We start from the raw sequence: 27,319 nt of genomic DNA, 5'->3' as shown, positions 1-27,319 counted from the left end.
AATTGTTTGAATCAGCCCCACAACCAGCTGCTGATTTGAACATCTCCAACCTAAACGAGCTGCAGGGCTCCTGTTAGCTAGTACAGGCCATGACTACACTGGGAAGGTGTCTCAGAACCCACCATGCAGGGACATGGGAGGAAGACAAGGGCTCACCAGGAAGAACATCCCTAGGCAGACATCCATCTCCTGCAGCAGATCCTACAGCCGACACGTTTCCATCATGAGTGCATCTCCGGGGCAAAGGAAGCGCAGGGTGTCCTTGGCTGGTTTGGTCCTCAACCTCCACACCAAGATAAGCGATTTGGGAGGGGTCACTGGGGACAGATAAAGGACATCAGTAGTGAGAAAACTACAGTCAATGTGGCCCCAGGGCGGAAAGCGCCATTGACGGTTCCAGCCTCGTGAGGCACTTAATGCTCTCCAAACTTCCCTGTGCCTTATCTACTGCTCTCCCGCACACGCTGCCTCCCTGGTGTCTATTCCTGGCCCTCTTAATCCTTCCTGCCCAGGGACCAAACAGCCTTTGCAGCCTTCCTTGCTCAGCAGGTGATTTAAGCAAAAGGTTTGTTTTGCTAAGTAGGGCAAAACAGGCCATGCTTTTATGATATTTTACTAGACGCTGTGGAAAATCCTGCACATATTTGACCTAGTGTCTGTAGCATTTATCTAATCAAAGGTATCACTGTGGCCTGGCCAGGATTGGGATGGAGGTCCCAGGGATGAGGCCATGGAGGGGGCTCTGCTCTACCTTCCCCATCCTCATCGCAGCATGCACATCATTACAACAATTTTTGGCTCAGAACAGCTCCTGCCGAAGGAAAAAGCCACCGGCATGTGAGTGCATGAGGGAGCTCTGGCCTCTCTCTCTCTGGAGCACTGACCTGATTACTGTTTTCCCTGTACCAGTCCCAAGTGAGAAAACAGGGGGTCTCCCCTGTGCTCAGCCTCATTCCTGCAGACCTGTAGACTTGGGGTGGTAGAGCTATTTGGGAATGCTACGTAGGTCATAGTTTTAGGGGGCAAGGGCTGCTTGAACAATCCCTTGTGTTCCTAAAATGTGAATAGCAAATCATCACTAGCATCGCTGCCCAAAGGCACATGCTGTTGTGGAGCCAGAGACCTTGGTGTCATGCTGTGGCAGCGACGCCACCGTGGCCAGGGCGGCTGGGGGTGCCAGCGGGGCCGGGGCTGCATTGGGGTGCCTAGGAAACACAAATACAACCCAGCTGGGAGCCCAAATCAGCAGCACGTGGACTCATCACCCGCTGCTGCTTGCGAAATCACGGGGATGTTTCCAATGCAGAGTGAGCTGATAGTAAACCACTGATTTCTGGTTCTCCCACGTCATCCAGCCAATGTAATTCAGCGATCAATTAAATTCCCACTTGCTGATCTTGCAGTTACACTGAAATGTCTTGGTCCTGGCTAAAGCAGAGGAGTGATGTGCCCAGGGTCAGCTGGGGAGGGGAACAGCCGGGTTAGTAAGGAGGAGAGCACAGGCAGCTCTGCCACTCCCCCCAGCCCCCCTGCTCAGCACCAGCAGGGTCAGACCCAAGGTCTGGGTGAGGTGGCAGAGACCTGATAGCACCTGTATCCCCAGAAGGAAAACTCCTGCTGCAGAGTAAAGCTCTGCTGTGCTCTAAGACACCTAAAGAAAATTTTAAGACATGTCAGTGAAAACACAAGGTTGGGGGGTGGCTGGCACAGAGTGGCTCCAGTGCTGGGACAGGAGCAGCCCCAGTGATGCCCAGGACACTCATGCCACCCCCCAGCCCCGCTTGTTGTTTGGGCATGGCTGCAGAGCAGGATCTGTTTATAGGGCATCCAGCCTCAGTAAAACTCAGTTTATAGGGAAGTAAAAGGAGTCATATGTCGTTACTTCGCATAGCAACGTGTAAATTGCCAGGCAGGTGCTGACCTTCTCTGATGGGGAGGGAGAAAAAGAAGAAGGCGTGGAAGGGATGGAGGGAGCAAGAGAAGGGAAAATCAGGGAGAGAAGGCAACCAGCAGTGTAGAGCGGAAGGCAAAGACAGAAGTGAAGAGCAACCTTGTTCTCCTGGCGGGGCTTTTTCGAAGTTTTCCAACCCAGGTACAATTAAGACCAACACCAGCAGCCCAGCATCAAGGTCAATAGCCCAGGAAGGAAGGTGTGCCCTCCTCGATGAGTGTCTGCTCCCGCAGTCCTGCCTGCGCCCCAGAGCCGGGATCGGCAAAGTGCCTTGCGATTCAATAATAAACAGTCAACAAGAATCACTGCTGCTCCACCAAAAAAAAAAAAAAGAGCTTAGCAGCGTTTGGCAGTGGGTGAGATGATTAAAGATTAACCCCCTGCCTCCTGCCTCCACCCCTCTGGGGAGTATAGGCCTTGAGGCTCAGCGAATCCTTTCAGAGAAATATTTGAAATAAAAGACAACAGATAGGGGACGCAGTGAAGGCAGAAGGAGGCAGAAGGGCCAATAGCCTCGGACAAGGGAATCGGTACAATCTGGCCCGTGTTTGCTGATGATAATGCGCCTTTCCAAAGCCCTAATAGACATGGAGATGGCAGATTATAGTGCAGCGTTAGACCCGGCGTACACCACTCTGGAGTTTGAGAACATGCAGGTGCTGGCTATGGGCAATGGTAAGTCCCCTCCGTCTTCTCCTCTCCGCTGTGGGATGAGCTGGGGCTGCAGGACAAGAAGTCCATGGGGCAGCAGCCAAAATGCCACCAGGAAGGGCTGGGGCACGAAATGGGTGTCAGCCAGGGGGTCCCAGCAGCTCATTGGGGGGTTTCAGCTTCCCCTGGGGAGAAATAGAGGTGGCGGAGCAATGCTGTGCTTGGCACAGGCAGGATGGTGCCCTGCAGCTCGGACACCTCGGCAACGGGCACACATCAGGAGCTGAGGGCAATGAGAGGTCCCCACGGGACATTCAGCCCAGGGACCACGGCTGGGGCTGAGCATGGGTGGGTCTCACCACCCTGAGACCCCAACCAAGAGAAAAGAGCAGCCAAAAGTTTCTGAGCGACAAGCTGCTGATGGCTCACTGGGCAGACCGAGCCCACGGCTCCAGAGCAGAGCCAGTCCCATCCCAGCAGCGGCTGGAACCAGGTTTTCCCAGAGCAAAAAGCCATTTATTGCCTGGCAAGGGTGAAAATCACTGGCAAGAAGTGATTCAAGCAATGTCCCGAGGCCCTTCCCCAGGGCAGTGCTGGGGTGCAGGATGGCATCCCCTTCCCTGTGAGTGCTGCAGGGCTGGGAGGCTCAGCCCCTGGGAAGAGGGGCAAGGAAACCTGGTGAGGATAGACAAGGGTTCCCATCCCCTCAGGAGGGTGGAATCACACTTAACCCACCAAGATTTGCAATCCTGGCCCACCTATTTGGGGACCAAGGAGTCTTGGTGATTAAATGCTCAGAGATAACAGGAGATTCTTCTCCAAGTCTCCCCTAAAGTCTCTCTAAATACGAGGTTAATGACTAAACAAAGCACGCTGCAGAAATGACCCCCTGAAGCCCTCTCCTGCCTGCTGTGTCACCCAGGCTACCAGGGCACAGGCGGGCTCCTCCCTTGCAGCCTGTGCAGGTCTCCTCTGGGTCACAGCTCTGCCCCATCACAGATGTGACACTGCAGTGCCGAAGTGACTCTGCTGTGCAATAATTCCCCGCCACCCTGGGCCTCAGCTCCTTCTCTGCTCCCTGGGGCTGCTCCCACCCGCCCAGGGGTCTCAGGGATGAGAGCAGCCCCCCCGGGCTCCACCAATGCCTGTCTGGACCCGCTGGGACAAGCTCAAGTCTTGCCCCCGTGTACCTCTCCCACCCATCACACAGAATCTCTTGCATGGGGGGCTGTGAATCAGCTCCCCCAACACCCAGGCTCCACGGGGCAGAGGGACACGATAATTTTATATGATGAGATCAGGTGCAACATGAAATATGCCCTAGGGGTGGATGAGTCAGCTGGATCAGGCGACACCAACACCTCAGCTCCTCCTCTGCCCAAACCCAGACCAAGGGCTGCTTTGACACCCCAGCAGCTGCCCGCACAGCCTCTGCCTCCTTTTCTGGCCGAGGACAGCAGGAGAGCTCAGTCCCTGCCCTGCCCAGCTCCAGTCCAGCTCAGCAGTGACCAAGATTGCTGCTGTCACAGACCAAACGCATCCCAAGTTCCCAGGCAGGCTTGGGGACCTCTTGAGGTGCTCCTGTCCTCCTAACACGAGTATCTAAGTGAGATCTCAAATTTTAAGTAGGATTTCTTCTTCCTTCTATTTACCTGAATTCCAAATCAACCCCACTACACCCACTTCACTGCAGCAGCCAGAAGCCCACTTTGCTGGCACTACAAAATATACTTAATGGAAAGTTAGCCACTGGGCAATAATTTCATTTCAGTTGGCTATTAGACAAAAGATGTTGTAATTGCTTCAATAATGGTGCCAGTTTTCCTGTTCTATGTTCACCTGAAAACAGCACGATATACTGCTAAAAAGGGATTTACCTGGGCTGCCACAGATACACAAATAATGTAATTACAAGCAGATCATCTCTTCCTCTCTTGTGCAAGTCCTGTGTTTAGCTGAAACTGGAGATCTGACTTCCCTTCTGGAATGCCTTTCATCTAGCCAAGCCCTCAGGATGCATTCGGAGGAAGGAGGCTTTTGGAGGCAAGCTGCTTGCAGGGATGAGAGGTGACTGGAGCGGGCTGGGGAGGAGCTCAGGGCTTTGGTAGTGGAGAGAGGAGCTTTGCAAGCACAGAAATGCAGCTGTGGGACACGGTGTGCCAGGCAAGGACAGAGAGAGGCAGCGAACTGACGGGGGAGAGAAATATCAGAGAGGCACAAGGAACTGCAAAGACCGAAAGACAGGGAAAGAAAAGCTGCTGCCAGAGCCAGGGAGGGGGTTGGATTGAGGTTTCCCTGTGCCAGCTCACTGCCAGGGATCACAGGGTCCACTCCACGTTACTCATGCCAAGGGATGGCATGAGGAAGCTGTGCAGCAACTGCTGCAATACTCCTTTCTCTGCAAAATAAATGCTAAAATTGTATCCCTGCCCCAGGCAGCCATACCTCGGCCTCCCCCAGCACCCACACTCCAGCAACCAAAAGGAACCCTCTTGGGACCAGACCTTTTGTAGCACCCAGCTCCCTTTCTGCTGGGTGCCAAGTGGGAGCAGCTGTGGCCCTCCCGGGGTGAACATTAACTGCATCCCTGCCAAACCCAGAGACCAGGGGCCGGTAGGCTCAGGTATTAAAATCCCAGCAGGTTTCTATGACTTTGTAGATCCTGGGTGTCATTTGCAACTGGGATTTCCACTGAGGCAGGGGAATGTGCCTGTGCTGATCCAGGAAAATGTGCATGGGAGGGGACAATTAGATCAGCTGAATTAAGGGCTGATCCCTTCAGCCTTGAGGTTTGTTTGGCTTGCTGCAGGGGTTTTAGTGTGGGGCTTGTATGGTTTCAAGACTTTCAGATGTCCTTTCCTACAGAGACTGCTGCAATTCCCCATCCTCCCAGAAAAGCCCTGTAGGTGCCAGCCCCACCTGGGTCTACAAGGACCGTAAGACACATCAGTCTCAGTTGTGGAAGATAGCCAGCATACAGCCTCCTCCACACTACAGCGTCACCCTTTCTTTCTTTCTGGATTAGCTTGATCGGTCCTTCCCTGCATGGATAGTGTTTGCCCACATGATTTTTTCAGCTGAAGTAATTGGAGTTTACCATGCACTTCAAGTCTTGTTCTCCTGAAGAACCACTGCGCAGGCTGGAGCTCCACACCTGGCAGAGGCTCTCCAGCAAAGGGAGCTGGTCACCTTGTTTTTCTAAGTGTCTGCTTAGGGCCGTCCTGTGCTCTTTTGGTGAAATAACACAAACACTTCTCTAATAAATCAGCCTCTCACCCTGAGCTGAAATACTTCAGCTTTAACTCTGGGCCAACTTCTTCTCTGGCCACGCTACTGCAGCCCAAAGCATCTGCAAATCCCTGAGGAATTTTGGCTCTGCCCTGTGACTCCTGCAAACGGGTTTCTGCTTAGTCTGAAGGCACTGCTGGAGTCAGGCCTTCAGAAAGAGCTGTCTCACCCTGGCACACCAGGGGCTTTTGCACACTCAAAATGCAATGACTTAGACACTCAGAGCACCCACCACCCCTTACACACCTCTCTGAGCTGCTCCTGCTGCTCAGCCTGGCTGCAGCTGCCTGGTTCCTCCAAAAATCAAGTCTCTCACTGGAAACTGAGTTAGAAAATGCTGTCTGTCTGTCTCACTGTCTTCTTCCCTTGTCCTTCCCCAAGCAGACACATCTCCATCAGAAGCAGCCAACCTTAACACTTCCAACAGCATCGGGGTGAGCGCGCTGTGTGCCATCTGCGGGGACCGTGCCACAGGGAAGCATTACGGGGCTTCCAGCTGTGATGGCTGCAAAGGCTTCTTCAGGAGGAGTGTCCGCAAGAACCACATGTACTCCTGCAGGTAAGGACAGAGGGGACAGAGTCATGTGGATGAGGCAAAACAGTCCCTGGCAGCTGAAAGGCAGAGCCCTGTAAGTGCAGTAGCATGGTCCTTCATCTTCATCCTTCCTGTATCCTCCACCACCTTCCCTTACCTCATTCCCCAGATGGGAAGGGTCAGAGACCACTCTTGCTCTGGGATTGCCCTCCAGTGATCACCGGGGAAAGACCCTGGGAGGTCTTAGCCCATTCTTTAGGAGCCAAACGTGTTCTTATAAATGGATATGGCCAATCGTGGATGCGGCCAGCAAGCATGGGGCTGCTGGGGGGAAGCCCTCTAACAGGAGCTGAGCACCTTGAGAGCAGCGCAAACCCCGCTCCCGCCCTGGGGGCACTTCAGTGGCCTTCCACCCCTTCTCCATCACAAAGTGCCTCTGCCATGTACCTAAAATGCTGTCACTGCTTGTTACATGATTAAAATAAAACACTGAAGAAGCAACAAGCTGGCCAAGTGTAGTGTGCACATCTTTGAGGATGAGGCACCTGGGTTCCTCCTGCAGCTCATGCACTGCAGCTTGTGTGGGTGGTGGCAGCCCACAGCTGTCCCATGCCACCGGTGGCTGGGACCTGCCTGCTTCCTGCTCTGAGCAACACACACGTAGAGAGTCGCAGAGGAGACTGAGGAATCCCCAGCTCAGAGTGTCTAAATCACTCTGGATTTATGAGTGAGTTGCTCCTGATGGCCTGACAGCCACCAGGCTGAACAACAACATGACTCTAAAATCAGAGTGACAGAAAGAAACCCCAGGTTTATAAGAGCATGTGAGAGCACATTGTTGCTGGCACCCCAGTGCTACTGAGGCTGGCTGCCCAGGGAGCCCCCTCCCCACAGCTCCAGTGGGAAAAGCTAAGGTGCCCAGTTCTTTGAAGAGTAGGGCTTTTATATTATAAATGCTATAGAAATGCTTAAAAAGCATATTTCAGACATCCATTTGGGGAAATCTTAGCTTGGGGCTTTAAAAAGTAGAGTAGAAACAAGCCTTTTCAAAAGCTACAGAACTGGGCACGGCTGGGAGCCCCTTCCCAGCTCCACGTGCCTTTGCCTTTGCAATCTCGATCAATAAGCAGTAAATCAGACCAAATTTACAAATGAAATTCATGCTGCAAATGGTCACCAGGCTTGTGCTGCATGCAAGAGCCACACACACAGTGTTTGCCCCGCCGTGTGTGGCGGATTTGGTGGTATGAGTGTGGAGGGAAGGAGCTGGTTGCTTCCCAACTCCTGTCTGAAGCACAGCTGGCTGGAGGGCTGTTTGCACACCCGCAACACTGCCCAGAAGTCAGAAGCAACCTGCCTGGATCCCAAAAACAGCCCTGGAGACATACAGGGATTTAAACCCACTTCTTAACTTTCCTAGCTCCAGAACAACCTTCTACCCCTTTTTTATGCAGAATAAATGCATTCTTCCTCCTTTCTAATTGGGATCTAACTTACAAAGGAGGTTACCAATGTGGCTCTGACCTTCCTGGCTCACACTTGTAACTTCTCTGGGGCTTGTTAATCCATTATGAGCATCCTGTGCCTAGTGATAAGACCAGCAGCCCGAACTCCTGCATGTGACTGCCAGCTCTGGCCCATCCCTATTGAACATCCAGAGGCAGAGCAGAGGGCTGAGATGTTCAGTGCAAAGAAGAAACCTCAGGCTAATGTAAGCGTGGAAATGGCACGGGCTGGGGCTCCTTTTTAAGGCTGAGCCTCTGGGAACCTGCTCTGAGAGTAGCCTGGAGCCTAGCACACTGTCTTGTCCTGCCTTCAGGCTCAGTCTTGCTGCTCCTCACACCTCTCTTTCTTCCCAGGTTTAACAGGCAGTGTGTGGTAGACAAAGACAAAAGAAACCAGTGCCGATACTGCAGGCTTAAGAAGTGCTTCCGAGCAGGAATGAAGAAGGAAGGTGGGTGACGCTGTGGCTTCCCCGCGCTCCCCCCAGCAGCCATCACGCTGCCTGCATCTGTGTGAGGAAGCCCTCGCAGCCCAAGGCCAGTCCCTGCCATGTGCACACTCACCAGCCATCCCAGCCCCGTCGTCCCTCCGCTGCGCTCTCCTGGGCACAGATCCAGACCCCATCACAGAAGGGCTTAGGGAGGGTTCTGGCCTCCAGTCATGAGTCCTGCATGTGCCCAGCCTGCCCATTCCCACCTGTGCAAAGTCCTTGCAAGCAGCCATCGTCCCAACAGTTCATGGCAAGGCATAGGGGCCATGCCTGCTCCCAAATTCAATGTCAGGGCCCCTTCTCGGGGCACCTCTAAAATGCCAGCAAGGACAAGCCCATGAGAGCGCTGCAGGGCCATGCTTGTGTCTCAGAACTGCCCCTGCTTGCACACACTAGTCACACCCAGGGCTCTACTGCTCGCTCTCACTGACACGCGTCACCTGTGATCCCACATAGCTGGGGCATCTGAGCAATTTGGGAACACTTCTCAACATCAGTGAGAAGCAGAAACTTCAAAGAAGGTCTGAAAATTTGTTAACACTTTGGGAAAACTGCTTCAAGTGCTGTTGCCCCAGAGTCACTGCTAAAGCCACAGCTGGGTGGGTGAATCCAGCAAAGGTCCAACTGTCATTTTGCCCCTTTTTCTCATATTGTACATATAGGTTCTGCTGACCTTCTGCAGAGAGCTTAGTTTTATCTGATACATCAGCCACAGCAGAAGGGACGCAGAGTAAGGTGGAGCATTTTGGCTATTTAACTCCACATGAAACAAGTCAATACCCACCCCCAGCATGGCACAGGCTCACCTCACCAATCCCCGGCCTCTCTGCAGCTCTGCCAGGTCCCCATGACTCAGACATGACAGGACAGGATTCACCCTGCTGCAGCCCTGCTTGGTTCTCAGGAGCACTCACAGTGGCAAGGAAACTGGGGCTGCTGTGGTCCTGCTGGTGGTCCCACTGCCGGGGGAAGGACAAACTGCCCGGACCAGCCCAGAGGAGCTGCCAGCACCTCACAGAGCTCACCCCACTGGTGGCTGCAAAGGGACAACCAGGAGGCATTTGGCCATGTTGTTCCGTGTAGAGAAATTAAACCCTGTGCTCTCTCCATTTCACTCTCCCTTAAAGAAAAACTTAGGAGAAAAGGGGTCCTTGAAGACAGGAGGGAAGTACTAGTGGCAGCCGGGCAGCTTGCCCAGGAACACTGGCCTGCACCTCTGGGCAGGAACGTTTCTTCTGTGTTAAAGAAGATGAGGTATTGCTTGGCTTGACTTTTCCTGAAGAACACAGGAATCCCCTTCTCCCTGTGGTGCCCACTCATCCTATACCCAAAGCTTTGCTGCTGTCTGTTAATATTCAATAGAAGTTACATTAGGTGCATGACCAGCTAATACTGAGCAAACATTTGGAAAACATCATGGCGTGACTGAACTCGGGGGCCTGCTACTGATAACAAGCAGCATAACCTTGAGAGCTCCTATTTACAGCCGCTGACTGCAGGGCTTTTCATCTGGCCCAGCCTCATTATTGCTTTTGATCAGGTGGATTTATACATTGAGAACGTATCAATCCAGAGAGCCACCAGCGTAAGGCAGGGACTGTTCTGTCTCCTCTGCCATCGATCAATACCTTATTTGAGCAGATGGCTTTGGCATGGCCGTGGTGAGTTGCGGCCAGCTCACAGCCTCGTGGCAGAGAGGCAAATCCCTCGCCTCAGCACTACGGCTTCTGCTCTGGCTGCTGACACCTCCAGACTCAAAGCCCAGGTCCTCAAGACTAGACCAAGCAGGGAAGCACGCTGAGGTCAAACCCGTCCTGGGACTGTCTTTACAATAAGGGATGAAAGAACTTTGTTGCTCTGGATAGAGCAGCAGGAGCTGTTCTGCACTTCTTTCCTTATTGTAACTTAGACAAAAGTTTTCCGACTGCACCTACCCAGTGCAAGAGCTTCCCAAATGGAGCTCATAGAGGTTGTGCGGACAGACAAAGCAGCCATGCAGATGCTTGACTTCTCTATTTCACACATAAGCTTTGGGCCGCATGCATGAGCATAGCCACCATTTCAGACCCCATATCTTGAAATTCAAACACTTAAGAGCCAGACCCTTTGAAAGGAAACTTTCCCATTGAACCCCACAGGCTCTGAACTAGGTGTGTGGGCTCTGAAATGACCCTGTCCCAGGAAAGCCTAACAAAGTGAATGTGAAACCGGCACCACCAGCCGTAGCCGGCTCTCACAGGCATCCCGTCACAACCCAGACACCGCTGCGCCTCTGCCCTGCCAGGCAGGGGAGCTGCGAAACCGCAGCTATGGACGTGCTCCCGAGCACTGCGAAGGGGAACACCGAAAGTCAGCGCTAGCTTTTGGTGTTCATCACCATGAATGACGTGCAGCTCAGCCAAAATACTCTCTTGCAGCTGTACAAAATGAACGGGACCGAATCAGCACCCGGAGATCAAGTTATGAAGACAGCAGCTTGCCCTCCATCAATGTTTTGCTGCAGGCAGAAGTCCTGGCACAACAGGTAACCTTTCTTCTTTGGCAAATACAAAAGCATCAGGCACTACCTGGTCAGTAGAGCCAGTTTGTATTTTGTCTTCGAATTACCACCTCTTTTCTAAGTAACCTATCTGCCAACTCAACACTGGTTTTTCAAAGGCATTTGTACCTGAAACCATCCCTGTAATGCTCCTTGGTCCAGAACTCAGTTGTAATAATATGCAACAATCTGTTCTGCTTTGATGGGACACATGAAGGCTGGAGAGTTGGAAGAAAATAGGGTAGAATAACTGAAACCCAAGGACCTGCAACCACCTAATCCAGCTGAGGGGTTGGCCTCCCATGAGCCTCCCTTCCCCATTAGCTGTTAGGAACTTTGGATTCTGGCTTCCCATACAGTTTCACAAGAAATTAGTTATTACTTTCAGGGTTTGCTTGAAATTCCCCATTCCCACAAGCAGAAGAGGGATATGAGTTGCCAGTCCATGTTCTTCCTTGCTTCACAGAACACATTACCCTAAAGACTGTCAAGGGAGATGCTCCAGGACATGACAGGACATGCCCTGGGCTCCAGGCTTGGGCTCAGGCTGCAAGGTCCACTTGCCTGGGGAGGGGACATGCCGGAAAGGCTACAGGCCAATCCTGTACACAAGCAGCACATCCAATCTCATCCCACATCTCACCTCATCCTACGCAGGCCCTAATATATTTATAGACCCTATAAAAATAATATCAGTGCTGCTCCCAGAGGTGTGAGATAAAGAGGTCTCAAGTCACCAGATCGACAAGGGAAGGACATTTCCGGGACTCTGAGTCCTGCACTGGGACCACATGTAAGTCTGGAGCAGGGTGTGCTGGTAAAACCTACAACCATCAACAAAGCCAGGGGAGCTCCTGCTCTCCCACAGAGCACAGAGGGATTCATTAAACAAGGCAGGCTCCAGCGTGGTAATTGGTAACTTTCATGTGCTTGGCTAATTAGAACAAGATACTGCTCAGGAGCTGCTTTCTCCAAGATCTCAGGTCACTCACTCAGAGGTCTTTATTTATTTGCTAAGCCTTCCGGGCTCTCTGATTAGGGTAATACATGGTGAGATTTTTACAATCTTATTTATTCAATAATAGCTCAAGAGCTGGAAAGCTTCCAGGTAATGCAACCTGAAAAAAACCCAACATGCAGGTGACATTTGAACTCCATTTCCTTGGGGAGGCTGGCGGAGTTCAAGCTGAAAATGCTGGCAGGAACAGGGAAGGAAGAGCTGATATTGTCCAAGAGCAGCGAGGGCAGGCGGAGGGCAGCAATGGGCTTGAGTTAATTGCTCACAGAAGCACGAGGATAAAGTAGTGACTAAGGGCAAATTTTTCGATGAGCTGGGTGAGCAGCTATGCGTGAGAACAGGGCAGGAGCTGGGTACCTGGTTTGCAGGAGATGTTCTTTCCAGCTCTGTGTGACCTGCAGATTTGTCAGGGTTGTCCTTTGCAAAGGAAATGGTCCCTTCTTGTGCTCATGCTGTCTCAGACAGGAGAAGCAGAGCCTCTGGAGCAGGGTGACAGGGGAGCAGTTCTCTGCCCTTTGGTGGGACCAAGCAGCTTGTGCAGCAGCACTGGGTGGACATGTCCTTGTTACTGATGAGGCTGGCTGCTCCACAAGCCCCTCTGTTCCCTCCTGGATCTTGACTGAGCATATTTGTTCAGTGGGAGGAAGACCTTGGCTTTAGAAACGTTTGTTCTGTTCTTTCCAGTCTAGTCAAGTCAGGAGTTTACCAAGATGATCGACACCCTCAGCTCTGAAGCATTTCATGTTCACAGGTCCCCAGGTTGATCTCAATTTAAATGAGTTGTGTGGGCCACATATCCTGGGGGATGGGTGTGCAGGAGAAAAGAGTAATTATTGATGCTGGAGTCTGCACCAGCACAACCCATGGGCTGGGGATTTCCCTGTCTGCGTTTCCTCCACGGCACTGAAAGCTGAAGGACCCTGTTTCACCTTCCAGATATCATCCCCAGTTCCTGTGCTCAATGGAGACATTCGAGGAAAGAAGATCGCCAACATTTCCGACGTGTGTGAATCCATGAAGCAGCAGCTGCTGGTGCTGGTGGAGTGGGCCAAGTACATCCCTGCCTTCTGTGAGCTGCCCTTGGATGACCAGGCGAGTGCCCCCCAGCCACCCCACCTCGCTCTGCCCCCGCGAAGGCAGTGGGGAGCAGAACGAGAGCCAGGCAGCTGAGACCTTCAAAGCAAATGTGCATTGTTCACTCCGTTATCCTGGCCGCTGAGACTGATTGGGAACGGCATCCATACAATGCCAGCACAGGCCATTTGTATGTGCAGCTCATCAGTCGATGAGCACAGTCGTGATAACGCTGAGCTGAAATTAGGTACATAATCAGGTGTGCATTCTGCATGGGTCTCTCAGTCAATTATTTGTTAATTATAGTTTGTACAGCACTTTGAAAACCTGAAGTGCTATCGAAATACTTGGGGTAATCAGTAGAACAGATTTCTAGCCTAAGGTCTGCGCAAGGCTTAAAACAAAACCTGCCTGTCTCTCTTTCTTTCTGCTTCTTGCCTAGGGACATGTTTGTTTCCAGCCTCCTGGTGTGGAATTACTGAAACTAAACACTAGCTTGCTCCCAAGGCAACAAGAAAATCTCTCTTCAGAGTTAAAAATCAGAAATATATTTGCATTGAACACAAATGACTAAAATGACATTTGCTGATTCCATAACCAGGATAAGCACAGTGAGTTTGAAATCCTTTGTAAAACTACACTGCAGGATCTCGGGCAGCCGCAAAGACATACAAGGAGATGTCTCCTGTGTAAGTCTAAATTTCAGAGGTCTGCAGCAGATGTTGCAGGACAGGATGTGTGCCCAGCCTTGAACAGCACGTGTGCATGGTGGGGAGCACCCAGCGGGAAGGGACAGCACTTCTGGCAGTGGCCAGCATGGTCCTGTCACAGAGAGGAATGTATTTCCAACCTGCTCAGCGTACAGTCACAAAACCAGTATGTGTTCTCTGCAGCCAGGATCAGTCTCCAGCCCTATTGACCTAGACATAATTTTTATATCATGAAGAAAAATGATATCCAGCAGATGAGAGTATGCAGCTGATCTACCGCCCTAAATCCTAAATTTGAACTCTTTGATAATCACCCAGCAGCACAGAGCCCTGGGAAATTCAGTGCTGTTAACACAGGAGCATGTTACCTTCTTTTCTATCATGTGCAAGTGCTATGTTTTTTAAAATAGTAAGAAATCTGTTAAACTCCTATGGCAAACAAGTCAAAAATGATGAAAACCAAAAGGAACTCCAGTAGCAATTGACATTTACACAGCAAACATGCTGCAGCCCAGTGGAGGCTCGGGGCAGCTCTGCATAACCCACTGCATCCTCGTGCCATCTGGAACAGAGGCAGTAAACCCGGGTAATAACTCTGTAAACTACAGCTCATTTTACAATTGTGGGGCCACAACATTTCTCAAAGAAGAAAACGAAGCCTAGAGATGCTGTTGTTTGAACCTGCCTTCCCACAGGGGAGAGGCTGCTCTCAGCACGCTCCGCAGGCTCGTCTCACCGAAACGGATCTTCTGTTCTACCCAGCAATCCCCCATCACGAGCAGCTCCCAAACTGTCCCAAAGTGCTTGAGAGGAAAGACTGCGCTGCATTAATACTAATCCATCCAGGACATCCGTGTTGTCGAAGGACGGTGTGAGAACAGAGGCAGCAGATACTCAGGGGAGTGCAGGAGGAAGGACAGAAATGCCAGGGAGCAGGAATGAACAATGCAATGAAACCACATGCAAGGCAGCTGCCCAAGGGGCATGAGAGCCAGTCAAGACGTGTCTAGTGGGAACATTTAACGTTAGGAAGTGCTGTTACATTGCCATTAAAACGTTGCCTGAGAATGAATCATCTCTGCCAACATTTTTATAGGAAAGGTCATATCTAACCCTTCACCAAAATGTCAAAGTACCAGGTTTGGTGAGGCAAAGCCACTTCATTTCAAACTTAAAGATCTACTTTGTTGTGTTACAACTTTTATATTTATCCTAGTTCAGAATGGAATGATGTATATCTCAAGTTGATCACTGCAAGAACAAATATCAAATGAGATGGTTTTGTATTGCTGAAGTAATTTACTTTAACCCTGCTCAAACAAGCAAATTTTACAGAAACAAAAACGGTTGTACCAAAATGAGCTTTCTTGAATTTGCATCAGGCAGGAAATTTCTATGTGAAGGCTTTGCTCCCCCTTGGGACCCATGGTTTTTCCATCCTTCTCAAAGTTCCATCAGACAGGAAAGCTCAGTTTGTGCAGCTCTGCTAACAACAAGCAGCTCGGCTGACACATCCGCCCATGTTTGCAGTGACAGAGAGAGGCTGGATTTTGGCACACAGATAAAGGTTCCCCAGCATCCTGTGTGTGCAGTTTTTTGCAAGGACCTCCACTCTGCTTATTTTGCATAACTCTTTTTCATCTTGTGCAAAAAAATAATCCCTCTCTCAGACATCAGCATCTTTTGTAACCAGAGCTCTCTTCTTCAGGTGACACTCTCCTGGTATTTCTGGTAGGGTAGAACTTCTCTTGGCTTCGTCATGTGCTGAGGGATAGCACACTGGAAAAGGAGACCATTGCCATCAGGCCACACTTTTCAGAATCTCTCTATTAATGTTTAATGATTGTTTTCTCCAGCAGAGGCTCCTGGCTGGACATTAAGAAGCCCCTGTGTCAGGCTGTCCAATCGTTAACCCTGTTTCTGCCCAAATCTCTGAAATTTTTAACCGAAGGAGGCCAAAAGACTCAGAACATTCTCAGGGCCCACTGGAGGGTGTAAAATGAAACACTTCAATCATTAACATCAGGGCAGAAAAACATCCTTTTGGCTTCCCCGGCCCAAGTGCTCACAGCCAGCCCAGGGGTGCCAGGAACCATCCACGGCGGTGGATCGTACTCCTCCCCACTTCCCAGGCTGGGGCACGGTCCCTGGTCCTGCACTGGAAGGAGTTGCCTTGTCTGCAAACAGCCCACTGCTGAGGTCCTGGGACAGTCTAGTGCGGTCTTGCTCATGACATGTGCCATGAATATAAGATGTTTCAGGTGTTATTATCTACTGGTTCTGCTGGATTTATTGCCCTTTACACACAGGAACAAACCATTTTTTGACCTCTTTCTCTGGCTGTGACTGGGGAGGGGCTCTCACTCCCAACCCCTGAGTGCAGTATAGGAATGATGGTCTTTCCCTCTTGCTTACGTGAAATCACAGCCTTGACTCTGCATCACCCAAATAACTTTTCCCTGCCCTTGTAGGTAGCGCTGCTGCGAGCACACGCAGGGGAACATCTGTTATTGGGAGCTGCCAAGAGGTCCATGGTGTTCAAGGATGTCTTGCTGCTAGGTAAGAGTGTGCTTCTGCTCCCGGCCCATCTGCTTCTGCGAGGCTTCCCTGCTGGGATGAAGGAGAGGGTGCTTCAGTGTTTGTGGGGATTATTTTCCCAGGAGGGTGGCTTGATCTCTTCTGTATTTTAGCGAGCCTAGCAAATAGGCCTGGCTGACATCCACATCAAGGCCACAACATGTGGCAAAGTTGGGGGACTATGAACATTCACAGTGCCCTCCAGTTTGTGTGAGCAGGCTGTGGTGTGACTGAGGAAAAGGCTCTCGCTTCTTGCTCAGCTGGTCCTCGCTTGAGTGAGTCCTGAGTAAAAAGAGGCAGCTGTGGCAACACAGATCAGCATTTCTGGTGGGCTGAGCCCGGGAAGGGGCAGAATGAGGATCTTATTAAGTCTTCCACCTTCAAGATTATCTCGGTGTTTGTTACCTGGGTTTTGAACTCCTTGGAACCATTGAGAAGTCTTGGGCAATGACAAGGTGATGGTCTCTGTGCTGCTTCTCCAAAGGAAATGACCACATCATCCCGCGGAACTGCCCTGAACTGGTGGAGGTGAATCGCGTGGCCATCCGCATCCTGGACGAGCTGGTCCTCCCCTTCCAGGAGCTGCAGATAGATGATCATGAATATGCCTGCTTGAAAGCCATTATCTTCTTTGACCCAGGTATGCTCCAGCCTGCTGTGGGTTACCATCAGAGGGGACCAGTCTGGGTTATGCTGACTAATATTGGCCCCGAGGTGTGGAAACGCCCCTTGTCTCTTCTCTGGGACAAACTGTTCTTAGAGGGAGGGGAGAAGTCAGTCTACACAGAGCAAAAAATATCCATTACAGCAGACAATAGATAATCAGACCCAGCTCATCCCAGCCTGCACCTGGACTTCATGCCATTACTGAAGGGTAGTTCCCAGGGAAGCAGCCTGGACAGTTTGCTCTGTGCGTTGTTTCAGATGCCAAAGGACTGAGCGACCCCTCCAAGATCAAGCGGATGCGGTACCAGGTGCAGGTCAGCCTGGAGGACTACATCAACGACCGGCAGTACGACTCGCGGGGCCGCTTCGGGGAGCTGCTGCTGCTGCTGCCCGTGCTGCAGAGCATCACCTGGCAGATGATAGAGCAGATTCAGTTTGTGAAGCTCTTTGGCATGGCTAAGATAGACAACCTGCTGCAGGAGATGCTGTTGGGAGGTGAGTACCTGAGGGTCATATTCTCTGATCACCTTGACAACCTCCATAACCATCACTTCCTACCTGAAAAAGTTGGAGACAGACTGTATGCAAGTCAGCCCTTGACTCACACAAAATCATCTCCCCCATCACTGGCAATAATAACAAAGGGTCCTCCATTTCTGCTCACCTAGAGAGATGCATTAGCTGTGCATCTAGTGACAGAGGTGTCCCCAGCCCTCTGCATGCAGACAAGCTTTACTGTGCAACCCCCAAACTCCCCCCAGCCGGCCATCTCACTAATCTTGCTCTGTGTCGGAAGGAAGTCATCAAAACAAAAAGGTCTGAAAGCTCAGGTTGAAAGAGTGACCCAGATATTTTACTGGGAGCATCTAATGGGACAAAACAAAATGAAAAATTTCCACTGTGCTATTCTTTATGTGGAGGTGTGACTCAGGAATACAATCCCGTGTAAGAGGAAATGCAGGGGTTAGTAGCCCAAGGCATCCACGGAGGATGACGGGAAGGGTGTGCTCCAATCACACATGCACAAGCTGATCATGCACAAAGCCTTGGACAATTTGGTGCAGCGGGTCTGTCTCCTTCTGCCATCGTGGCAACTAATGTCATATGTTTTTAGGCTCATCAAGTGAAACGCCGCATGCTCACCACCCCCTGCACCCTCATCTGATCCAGGAGAACCTGGGAACAAATGTCATTGTGGCCAACACAATGCCTCCTCAGATGCACAATGGGCAGATGTGTGAGTATTGCCAGACATGAAGCTCCCAGGAGAAACCCAGAGCTTTCTATCATGCCTGTGGAGGGAGTTTCTACCTTGCAAGGAAATTTCTATCCAAGGCAGAGTATCTGATAATGAGTGTGTGAGAAATTCCTATGCAGAAAGAAGTAAAAGACAAACAGAGAGGTGGGTTGGGTTAGATTAGATTAGGCTAGATTAACTGATTCAACAAGATGTTCCTTGGCAGACTGTAGCTTTTACACAGCCCTTAAACATGAGGATGGATGATTCCATCCAGCATCTGCTGAAATCAGCGGAAAGGCTCCACTTCCCTTGAATGGTTCAGACATACCTCACTTTGCCCTCTGCAAAAACACAGGACAATCTGCTCCACCACCCCCACCACATGGGACGACCACTTGGGAATTCAGGCTGAAACGACCTCAGCTGACCAAAAAAGTGGCCAGTATAGATTAAATTGCCAGTAGCTCCCCTCACTTGGTGTTTGTTATTGTGGTTCTTCAGGGCATCTAACTGTGCTGTGTGTCTGGGCTGCCTTGCAGCAAACACAAAAGCTACAGAGCCTTTGCTTTGCTTAGACCTGAACGTGGCACAACTGAGGGCAGATCCCAGTGCTGTCAAGTGTTCTAATTTTATTTCTCTTTCTGTAGCTACTCCAGAAACTCCACAGCCGTCTCCACCCGCAGGCTCAGGGCCAGAGCAATATAAGCTGCTGCCCGGAGCCATTGCCACCGTGGCCAAACAGCCCACCTCCATCCCGCAACCCGCCATCACGAAACAGGAGGTCATCTAGCAATCCGCAGACCCGCTGGCCTCGATTAGAAGACCGTGTGCAAGGAAAGCCCAAATTAACTCTGTCACTGTGAAAAGAGAAGCCATCCAGAGGTCCTTGGGTGCAAACACACGGACTTGCTTATTGGACTAGTCCAGCACCACCAAAAGCTGTCTTCTTGCGGCCACAGGCAGCACGTGCCATGGACAGCCCCAAGTCCCAGAACTAAGGTTGAAGCCTTACTAAAACCCTCTGTCCTTGTAAGAAGGGCCAGATTTCAGCCTCCCACTGTGGGGAGGCTGCAGTGACTGGCTGGGGACAGTGCTGTTCCCTATTGCCACCCCTCAGTGTTGGTTCAGCACACACCAGACCCTGCGAACAAGCAATTCTCTGTGCTGTGGGAATGGAGGGCTTTCCCCCAGCCACGCCAGCTCCTCAGTCCCCAGTCCAGCCAAACTTGAAGGAGATGGAAGCTCCCCCAGGAGCATCACAGCGGGTAAAGAACGCTGGTTCTGCCCAGGCAGCACTGGCAGAACCACTCCTCAGCCTTGGCTAGTCCCAGGTTTTTGCATGGTGTCACCCTCCAGCAAACTAACCCCCCCAAGCCAGGTCTAACAAATCTTTTCAGCTGATACTGGCCCACCAGGATTCTCCACTATTTGGATCCTTCTGCCTTTTGAGGGCTTTTGTTATTTCTGTGCCATGACCACCCTCCCACCACAAGGCTCAGAGAAGCAACCACTGCCAAATCCTTCCCTCACACCACATACTGCCTCCTCACTGCTTGGACTGAGAAGTTGGGGGGCCGCGGGACTCAGGAGATTTTGGCTAATGGAACAGGGCCACTCCTGTACAGGCTGGTGGTGGGCAGCACTGCCAAAAATATCACTGGCTGCATTACTGCTTCTCAGCAGTGAGAAGATCACTGGATGCCTGTTTGGAAAGAAGAGCGGGGGAAGGACATATGAGTGGGAGGGACCTGCGGGGGTGAGAAGAGCCTGAGCCTTACAGTTGGACCAAGTCTTGGGCTGCCCAAGTGCTGGGAGCATCGTGAGCCAGGATCTCAGTTCAGACCCAGCTTTAATGCTAAGATATGCCACATAATCTGCTTGTCCAGACCAGTGCCACACCTTCAGCTTAGAGTGGCTGATAACAGATTTATAGGTCTTCATAACACAATAAGAATTCATTATGGCTCCTTCAGACCTCAGAGGGTTTGAGGGCAGCAACCTCAAAACCACCATGCTTCAAGTCCCGCAAAGAACGACAGAGGTCAGGACAGACCCTTGGGTCTGCCCCAGCCTTGGCTCTGCACCCTCCTCGCCACAGTCCCCATTTCTCTGCGCCTCCCTGTGCTGAAACCCTGCAGGTCTGACCTTTGCTTTACAGCTGGAACCAGGAAAGGAGCCATCCTGTGCCCGGCGCTCGCCCCCCTGGGTGCCGGCAGGGCTGGGGCTCGCAGAGCCCCGCGCAGCGTCAGGCCCGAGTCAGTTTTGGCATCGCAAGGCAACAGCAGCTCTAACTAACCACGGGCCATGTGGGGTGCTGGCGGAACTGGTGAAGCTGGTGGAAGCACAGCTGCTGGGAGGTCCCTGGTGGGGACAAATCTGAGCCAGAGGAGCTGCAGGTCTGTCCCTCGATTGCCAATGCAAAAATGAAACACCTCGCCTTGCGCTGATGGTGTCAGAAGTGTTGTATCGTCTCTCAACGCTGGTGGCATCATACTGAGTAATTTATTGCAATGATGAATCCAATCATTTTCTGTAAACTATTTTGTAAATCACATTGATTATTTATAATTGGGAGATTAAATGCAAAAAACCCCATAATAACCAGGCTGTCTTTTCCACCTGCAGCACCTTTTTTTTCCTGTACGTAGACATACTCTGTGGGGAATCCTTTTTGGTCCATTTGCACCAAGCATTCCCTGATACTGTACATCAGTTTTTGCTGGTTACTGCCTTCCAATGGAAACAGAGGAATATTTCTTCACTAGAGTTTGTATTCATTAAAAAGAAAAGAAATAAATGCAAAAATATTTTCTAACTTTTCCCAGACAGATGGATTTCTTTCTTCTGGGAGGATTTATTTTAAATCAAGGGGCTCATCTCCCTGTTGGTCTGAGCACAAAGCATATGCGTAGCGAGGAAAAAGCCCAAACAAGTGTTTGATGCTGTCGCCAGCTGTCACTATTTCCTGGCGACCCTCATGTAAGCTGGTGCCTGTCCCGAAGCCATGTGTGCTGGAATCATAAGACTGAATGACAATCCCAATTTTCATTAAAAGAAAAACAAACGTGAAGAATAAATATTTGTTTTCATGATTCTAGGGAGCTTCAAGACTTGTAGTAACTGTGCTCTGAAAGCCAAGCAAAGGAAGCCAAAATATGTTATTAGCATTTCTAATATGTTCATTTTTAAGTCCCTCTTGTATTTCAAAGGTAGTTTCTGAGCACTTTGAGGTGATGATTCTGCTTTGGTTCACACACAGCCAACCTACTGCTTGCAGCAGGGGCAGCCAAAGGCAGCCTGAGCCTACGGGGCACAATAAGATGATAAAGTGAAAGTCAATTTGTCACTGGTTGTAAAGGTGAAGAAATACACTGACAATTAGAGAAGAGTCTTAATGACCTGCAGTTCTGATCACAGGAGCCTGCCCTCAGCTGTGGCATGTCCAGGAAGATAACGGGAAGAGCGGAGAGAGGTCTAGATGGCTGTAAAGATTAGGTACCTGGGGAGGAACAACATTCAGCATTTTCCACTTCGATCTGCAGCAGATGCCCCTCACATTCCCCCATCTCCCACCTTCAATGTGGAATGAGCTGGGCAGTCTCATCCCAGCTATGAGGCTTAAGAAGCAGCCTGATTTCCAACCCTGCTACTCGCACTGTGACCCTCCTTGCACATCCAGTGGCTTTCCAGTGACAGTCATGCTGGCGAAAACTGTCAGCAGGTGTGAGGCGCAGGGATGAGATTCTGAGCTGCGTGTGAGGACCACGTGGAGCCGGCACTTAGAGCCTCCACTCTGGGGCTGAGGATCCGGGATAATGGGACAGAGCTCAGGCAGCGTGTCCTCAATTTGCACCCATGACCATCCAGAACGCCGATGCCATCACTGAATGTCTGAACAGGTCAGCAAAGGCAGTTGCAGCACATGTCCTATCCCACATACAGAGCAACTGAGTGGTTAGTCCAGTCAAGAGATGGAACAGAAGTTAGTTCCTTCTCTTTAATGTGGAGTAAAACACAGGACTCCTCTACCTGCCACAAGAGCCCTGTGACCCACAGTTGGTTTACGGGGGTATATGCCCTAAAAACTCCATATATGCAATATCAAATCTTTGAAGCAATAAATTCTCCTGGATTCCTTCCCATGAACTGCTCTATCAAGGTTGCCCTTTACCTGGTTAATCTTAAATCACTGCAGTCCCTACAAGAGGTTTCCTATTGCTAGATTCAGCTCACTTGGTAAAAAACCCACAAACTGCCCCAGAGACAACCCCGTCCTCGAGTGTCGTCCTCAGTCCCAACCCTCACCTCTGCTGTCACTCGAGCCTGGAATCACCCTGAGACATGGGTTTTGCCACTCCTGGGCTGTGTTTTACCCTGATGGGCTTCCTGGAGCCCACGGGCAATGTCCCACGTCACAGGAGATGGCTGCCCTAAGGACAGCTTGTATTGGCCTTTAAGACACAACTTCCTTATGTTGTTTTTGGACAGAAGAGGTTTCTACTGTCCTCTTCTGTGCTTGCAACCTAGACTAAGGATGATTTCCTGGAGAGCAGTATCTCCAACTGCAAGATCTCTTCACAATGTCCAAGCAAAGATCTGTGAAAGTGGTATTTTTAGGTCTCCTGGCCACTATGAAATGCATTCTTTTCATATTCCTTATATAACCTTAATCTGAAATAGCCAACAGGCTTTGGAGCCTTTTCCACAGCTTTCATATCTCAGCCGGAGGGGAAAAAAAAAGAGAATGGCAAACGAGTTTTATGGCCTGCATATCATCTCCGACAAAAGCAACTATTGCTGCTATTAAACTTGCAAGTGCACACACACAGGCACAGATAGTCGTGAAAAACAAGAGGCAGCAGGGACAGCTCGGCAACGTGGCACTGCTGAGCCAGGCAATTCCCTGTGCCAGGCTGCCCGGCTCCCTCAAGGCTGAGTGCAAATGCCACCAACCAGTTTGGGAGTTCAGGCCACGCACTGCATCGTCCCTTTCCAGTTGGAGAGGCCAGAGGAGGACGGGTAAAGTGTGGGTATGTTTAAAATCCCTCTCCCCATTCCTAATTGAGGTGTGACGTTGGTAATCATAAACACACCTAGCACCTGAAAAATTGCCAGCCAGGCCAATAAAAATGGCAATATAGTGTCAGCTTTGTTAGGCGTGGAGTGAGGAGGAGAGCTCGGCACAAACAAGACCGCAGTCACGTCCTTCAGTTCAGTGTCCTGTGTCAGACAGAAGAGGCTGCTGGGGTCAACAGAGTGCTCCCAGTTCAAGCCCAGGAGGAGAAGAGCTCTGAGACTAAGCTGAGTCTTGGGAAGGAAGGTGCTTTGGGAACTGTATTTCCAAGGTTTACTCTGGCTTCAGACCTGGAGTGACACAGGAACACCAGGGAGCCCTCCTGGGACCAGGGGATCGCACACCAGACGAGTCTGGTCTAAGGGAGCTGTTATGACTCCCTGCCTCCTCCTAGAAGCTGCCACAGGGGCAATAAGCAGTGCAAGAGCTGCCTGAGGTACAACCCGGATAGACACCCACAGCAGAAAGCATCACGAGCCGGACAGGAATTCTTCAGTGCAACTGCCAGCTGAGGTGTTAGCACTGGCTGGAACATGACCTGTTCTCCCTCACTGACCGGGAAAATCATTACAATAAAGTAACTCAATAATACACTTCTCTGTTCCTCTCCAGGACTCTCCAAAGCCTCACTATGCCTTGAAAGCACCCATTAATTAATCCTGTCCGTGGGTTGGTATTACCACTAACCATTGACACGGACAGCGCTGGTTCATGCATATTCTGGGATCCACTCAGAGCTGATCGGCAGAGGATACAAAGCCTTAAAGGTTCACTTAGAGAGACGCAGAGGTCCCCAGCTCATGCAGCAGCTAAGATGGCAAGCAGCTTAGAAAAGAAACTTGAGGGCAGAAGCAGCAAAGACAAATCTTAGTGCCAGACCCAGAATCCCTGACTCTGGACTACAGCGCTTCTGGCACAGGTGAGGACAACCATTGGGATCCTCACTTTTGCGTGGTTTTTTAGCTATCTCTTAAAATTACCTCAGGGTGTGGGATTAGACTGGCACCTTCTCACCTGGGAGAGTACGCTGGAGACCTGCTGTGCTGCACGCCCATGGAGGAGGCAGTGCAGACAGCTCCAGCATTGCAGGCTCTTCTATTACCATAGAAATCCTATTATTTCCTGCATGTGGCTCCTCTCTTCTCCTCTCAGCCCATCACACAGCTTCATTCCTTCACCTCGAGGCTGTGCAAGTGCCTGCAATATTGCTCAGGGGCTACTCCAACACCCAACTCTGCTTCACAGCTTCCCATGGATGTAAGAGCTTGTGATGGGTTGAAAGCTCCAGGAGCAAAAGTTCCCAATCCAACCCAGGGAGCAGCAGCAGTTACCTCATCCTGCCCCTGGAAAGGATCCCACACCACTTACCAACTGGGTTCCCGCAGGAGCAAAACCGAATGCTTCTGCTGCTCTAACACGCTCAGTCATGCTGCAGCCGTTGCCGTGAAGGGGCTGGTGAGGAGCACAGGTCCCTGAGCAGCACCTTCACAGCCCCCGCGAGGACTAATCCTGCCAGGGACCACTCCTGTCGTGAGACAGCTGCTTGCCTTCCAGCATGCAAGGGCACTGTGAAACACCGTGAAAGACTGGGAAACCACTGTCTCAGTTCAGAGTAAATTAAACTACATAAATCCCGTCATATTTAAAACATTCAGAGGCCCTGCCAAGCACACTCCTCGCCAAGCTTTTGCAAAAACATTGCCAGTCTTAAAGCTAGTCAAGCCAAGGAGGGGGGGAAGTCTTCTCTCAAAGCTTGGCTGAGCATGGCTGCATGTCTGTGTCGCACCCCACACTTGGCTTCCTGGTGGTCTAACTGCACTATAGCACAACTTTATATGCCCAGGTGAGGGCCTGTGTACAGCTGCCTCGGTGGCAGCTACACATTTGTGTGCATTTGCATATTAGTGCCTGTTTCCATAGCTTTGCATGTGGCTTTGGCACACGTGCACGGGGAGAACATGTGCGGAGCAGGGGCAGTGCTCTGCCGCAGAACAGGGGCAGTGCTCTGCCGCACGGCGTCTGCCTCCCCGCACTGAGGGCATCATCTGTGAGATCCTCCTCTTGCACCACCACGTGCAGGGTGAGAGCGGGCATGGAAACCTGTCCTGGAGGATGTACACTTCCACGCTTTGAAACATTAATATTGATGGCAATTTAGGGCGTATTTTCTCAGTCGCTTCACCCTTTGAGCGCAAAGGAATAGCTGTTGGATTGTATCACAGCTAAGCATCCCACAGGCCGGGCACCACGTCTGGACCAGGTTTACATGAGCCCAGTGTGGCCCTGCCCGGGGCGATCCATAGGGGCTGCTGTTCCCCCACAGCCCGTTCTGTGCTGCTGCAGCAGAAACAGCTCAGGCTTGAGATGCGACATGGCCCCACATGCGGCCAGACCTCACCCAGTGCCGTGGGACTTGTGTTTCTCTGTTCTGATGCTGAGCTGCCCAAAAGAATTGTGTAACTTGTGGGGCCCAGAAGTTCCGCCTGCACCCCAAGGGCCAGAGCCCCTCTTGGCCTGAACTGTACATAGATTATCTTTATTACAGGACTGTTATGTTTGCACAGTTTAGTGATTTAATATCAGTTTAAACCCTTCTCTGTGAGCAAAGCTGTTTGAAGTCATGCTCTCTTTTCAGTCTCAGCCTGCCAAGACTGTAAAACGTTTATTGCTAATGGTGGAAAAGCTTAAGAAAGCCAAGATAACTTTCCCAGGCTGGGTATTAAGACTGTTCGGATAAGTAAATGAGTGAAGACTATAACATGGACTTCATTAAATATCAACCAACACCAACAGCCACTCATTTATAACACAACGGCAGGGTGCAGGAGCACCCAGAAGAGCTGAGAAAAGTGTGTATCGCATGTGATATGAGAGATGAACGTGAGAAGGGCTGGATGTCCCATGGGGCTCCAGGTGTAGCTCCCAAGGTCAGGCAACACAAGTTCTGACTGAAGCTCCTGCAAAATACTGTAGATGTGGAGCTGATGAGGTGGCAGAGTTGGTGAGGTTCATCTCCTCTTGGCTGGGGAGGGCTGTGTGCGTGTGGTGCAGCGTGTCCTCCCTCCTGCAGCCGTGGGTAAGGACAAAACTCTCCAGCTAGGGAAGAACTGTGAGTGCTTGAATGTTTGTTTTCAGTTTTTACATTTTACTTCCTTATAGACTCGTTCTGCCTTTACTGGTTTCTAGACATAGGATGCCAACACCAGTTACACTATAGAAACTCTTGCTATTGTTCCTGTGATTTCATACGCCAGCACTTTAAAATTCTCCCTACAACTTGGCTTGGTGCTTGAACCCCTCATTTCCATTCACCACCCACCACCCTCTTCAAGTTCAACATCCCCCACATAAGGAAAACTGAGGTAAGGTGGTTACTTCGTTTGGAGACCATCCCCAAATTATATTTCACCTCCAGTCCTTCACTATGTAGTATTCTCACATCTGCTTTCCTTCTTTATTCTCTCTTACCTGCCTAAGGCTTTTGCTCTTATTTTAATAACCTTTTCCATATCTCAGTGTGATTGCTACTCTCACTTGTTTCCTGCCTTTCTTGTTCCCCAAAGCAGAGCTTCCTTCGCACATCACGCCTTTCAAACATCCCTGCTTACTCCCAACAGCCTGTTACAGCAGGTCCCAGCTTAAGGCACCGGCTCGTCAGGTTGCACCCAGCTCTGAGCTGGCTGGACCCAAAGCAGGGCTGGACTGGAATATCAGCATGGAGCTGAAGCAATGTAATTCCCCTTTGCTGGAATGTCTCTCTGTAGGTAAAACACCCGTGGCACACCCAATTTGCTGCCACCTTCATCATCATTTACAGCTTTTGTACTAATAAATGTTTGAACTATTAACTCAAAAAATGATGAACTGGGTGCTTGTGTGAGGGATACGTGACCAAGTTGAGTCTCCTTAAGCTCTTCTCATTTTATTCTGCTGCCATTCACACATATTTTTCTAGTCAACTACCCCGTTCCAGTTCTGTGAGTGATGTCTTGGCATATACTGC

At 50.7% G+C, this 27,319-nt stretch overlaps 2 protein-coding genes across 5 annotated transcripts in view; one reads left to right on the top strand and one right to left on the bottom strand.

Annotated features, from left to right (window-relative positions):
* The window catches only part of HNF4A (hepatocyte nuclear factor 4 alpha), a 35,464-nt gene extending 14,403 nt beyond the window's left edge, over window positions 1-21,061 (top strand). Inside the window, exons 1-10 of one of the 4 annotated variants that reach the window (XM_065031964.1) lie at window positions 2,312-2,626; window positions 6,275-6,449; window positions 8,285-8,379; window positions 10,836-10,942; window positions 12,912-13,067; window positions 16,231-16,318; window positions 16,821-16,976; window positions 17,261-17,497; window positions 18,117-18,239; window positions 18,890-21,061. In XM_065031964.1, coding sequence (XP_064888036.1) covers window positions 2,506-2,626; window positions 6,275-6,449; window positions 8,285-8,379; window positions 10,836-10,942; window positions 12,912-13,067; window positions 16,231-16,318; window positions 16,821-16,976; window positions 17,261-17,497; window positions 18,117-18,239; window positions 18,890-19,032 — 1,401 coding nt within the window. In that variant the 5' untranslated portion in view covers window positions 2,312-2,505 and the 3' untranslated portion in view covers window positions 19,033-21,061. Of the gene's footprint in view, window positions 1-2,311; window positions 2,627-6,271; window positions 6,450-8,284; window positions 8,380-10,835; window positions 10,943-12,911; window positions 13,068-16,230; window positions 16,319-16,820; window positions 16,977-17,260; window positions 17,498-18,116; window positions 18,240-18,889 lie in introns of those variants that run through there. The other 3 variants (XM_065031963.1, XM_065031966.1, XM_065031965.1) reach the window with 3 other exon arrangements.
* The window catches only part of LOC102094566 (uncharacterized), a 39,535-nt gene extending 14,386 nt beyond the window's left edge, over window positions 1-25,149 (bottom strand). Inside the window, exons 1-2 of the transcript XR_010466555.1 lie at window positions 24,685-25,149; window positions 157-317 (exon numbers count right to left, since the gene is read on the bottom strand). The gene's annotated coding sequence lies outside the window, so the exon portion shown is untranslated. The remainder of the gene's footprint in view (window positions 1-156; window positions 318-24,684) is intronic.
* Window positions 25,150-27,319: the final 2,170 nt, after the last annotated feature.

This window comes from Columba livia, chromosome 16 (assembly GCF_036013475.1).
Source record: "Columba livia isolate bColLiv1 breed racing homer chromosome 16, bColLiv1.pat.W.v2, whole genome shotgun sequence".
NCBI lineage: Eukaryota > Metazoa > Chordata > Aves > Columbiformes > Columbidae > Columba > Columba livia.
This window is presented reverse-complemented; position numbering and strand designations above follow the sequence as displayed.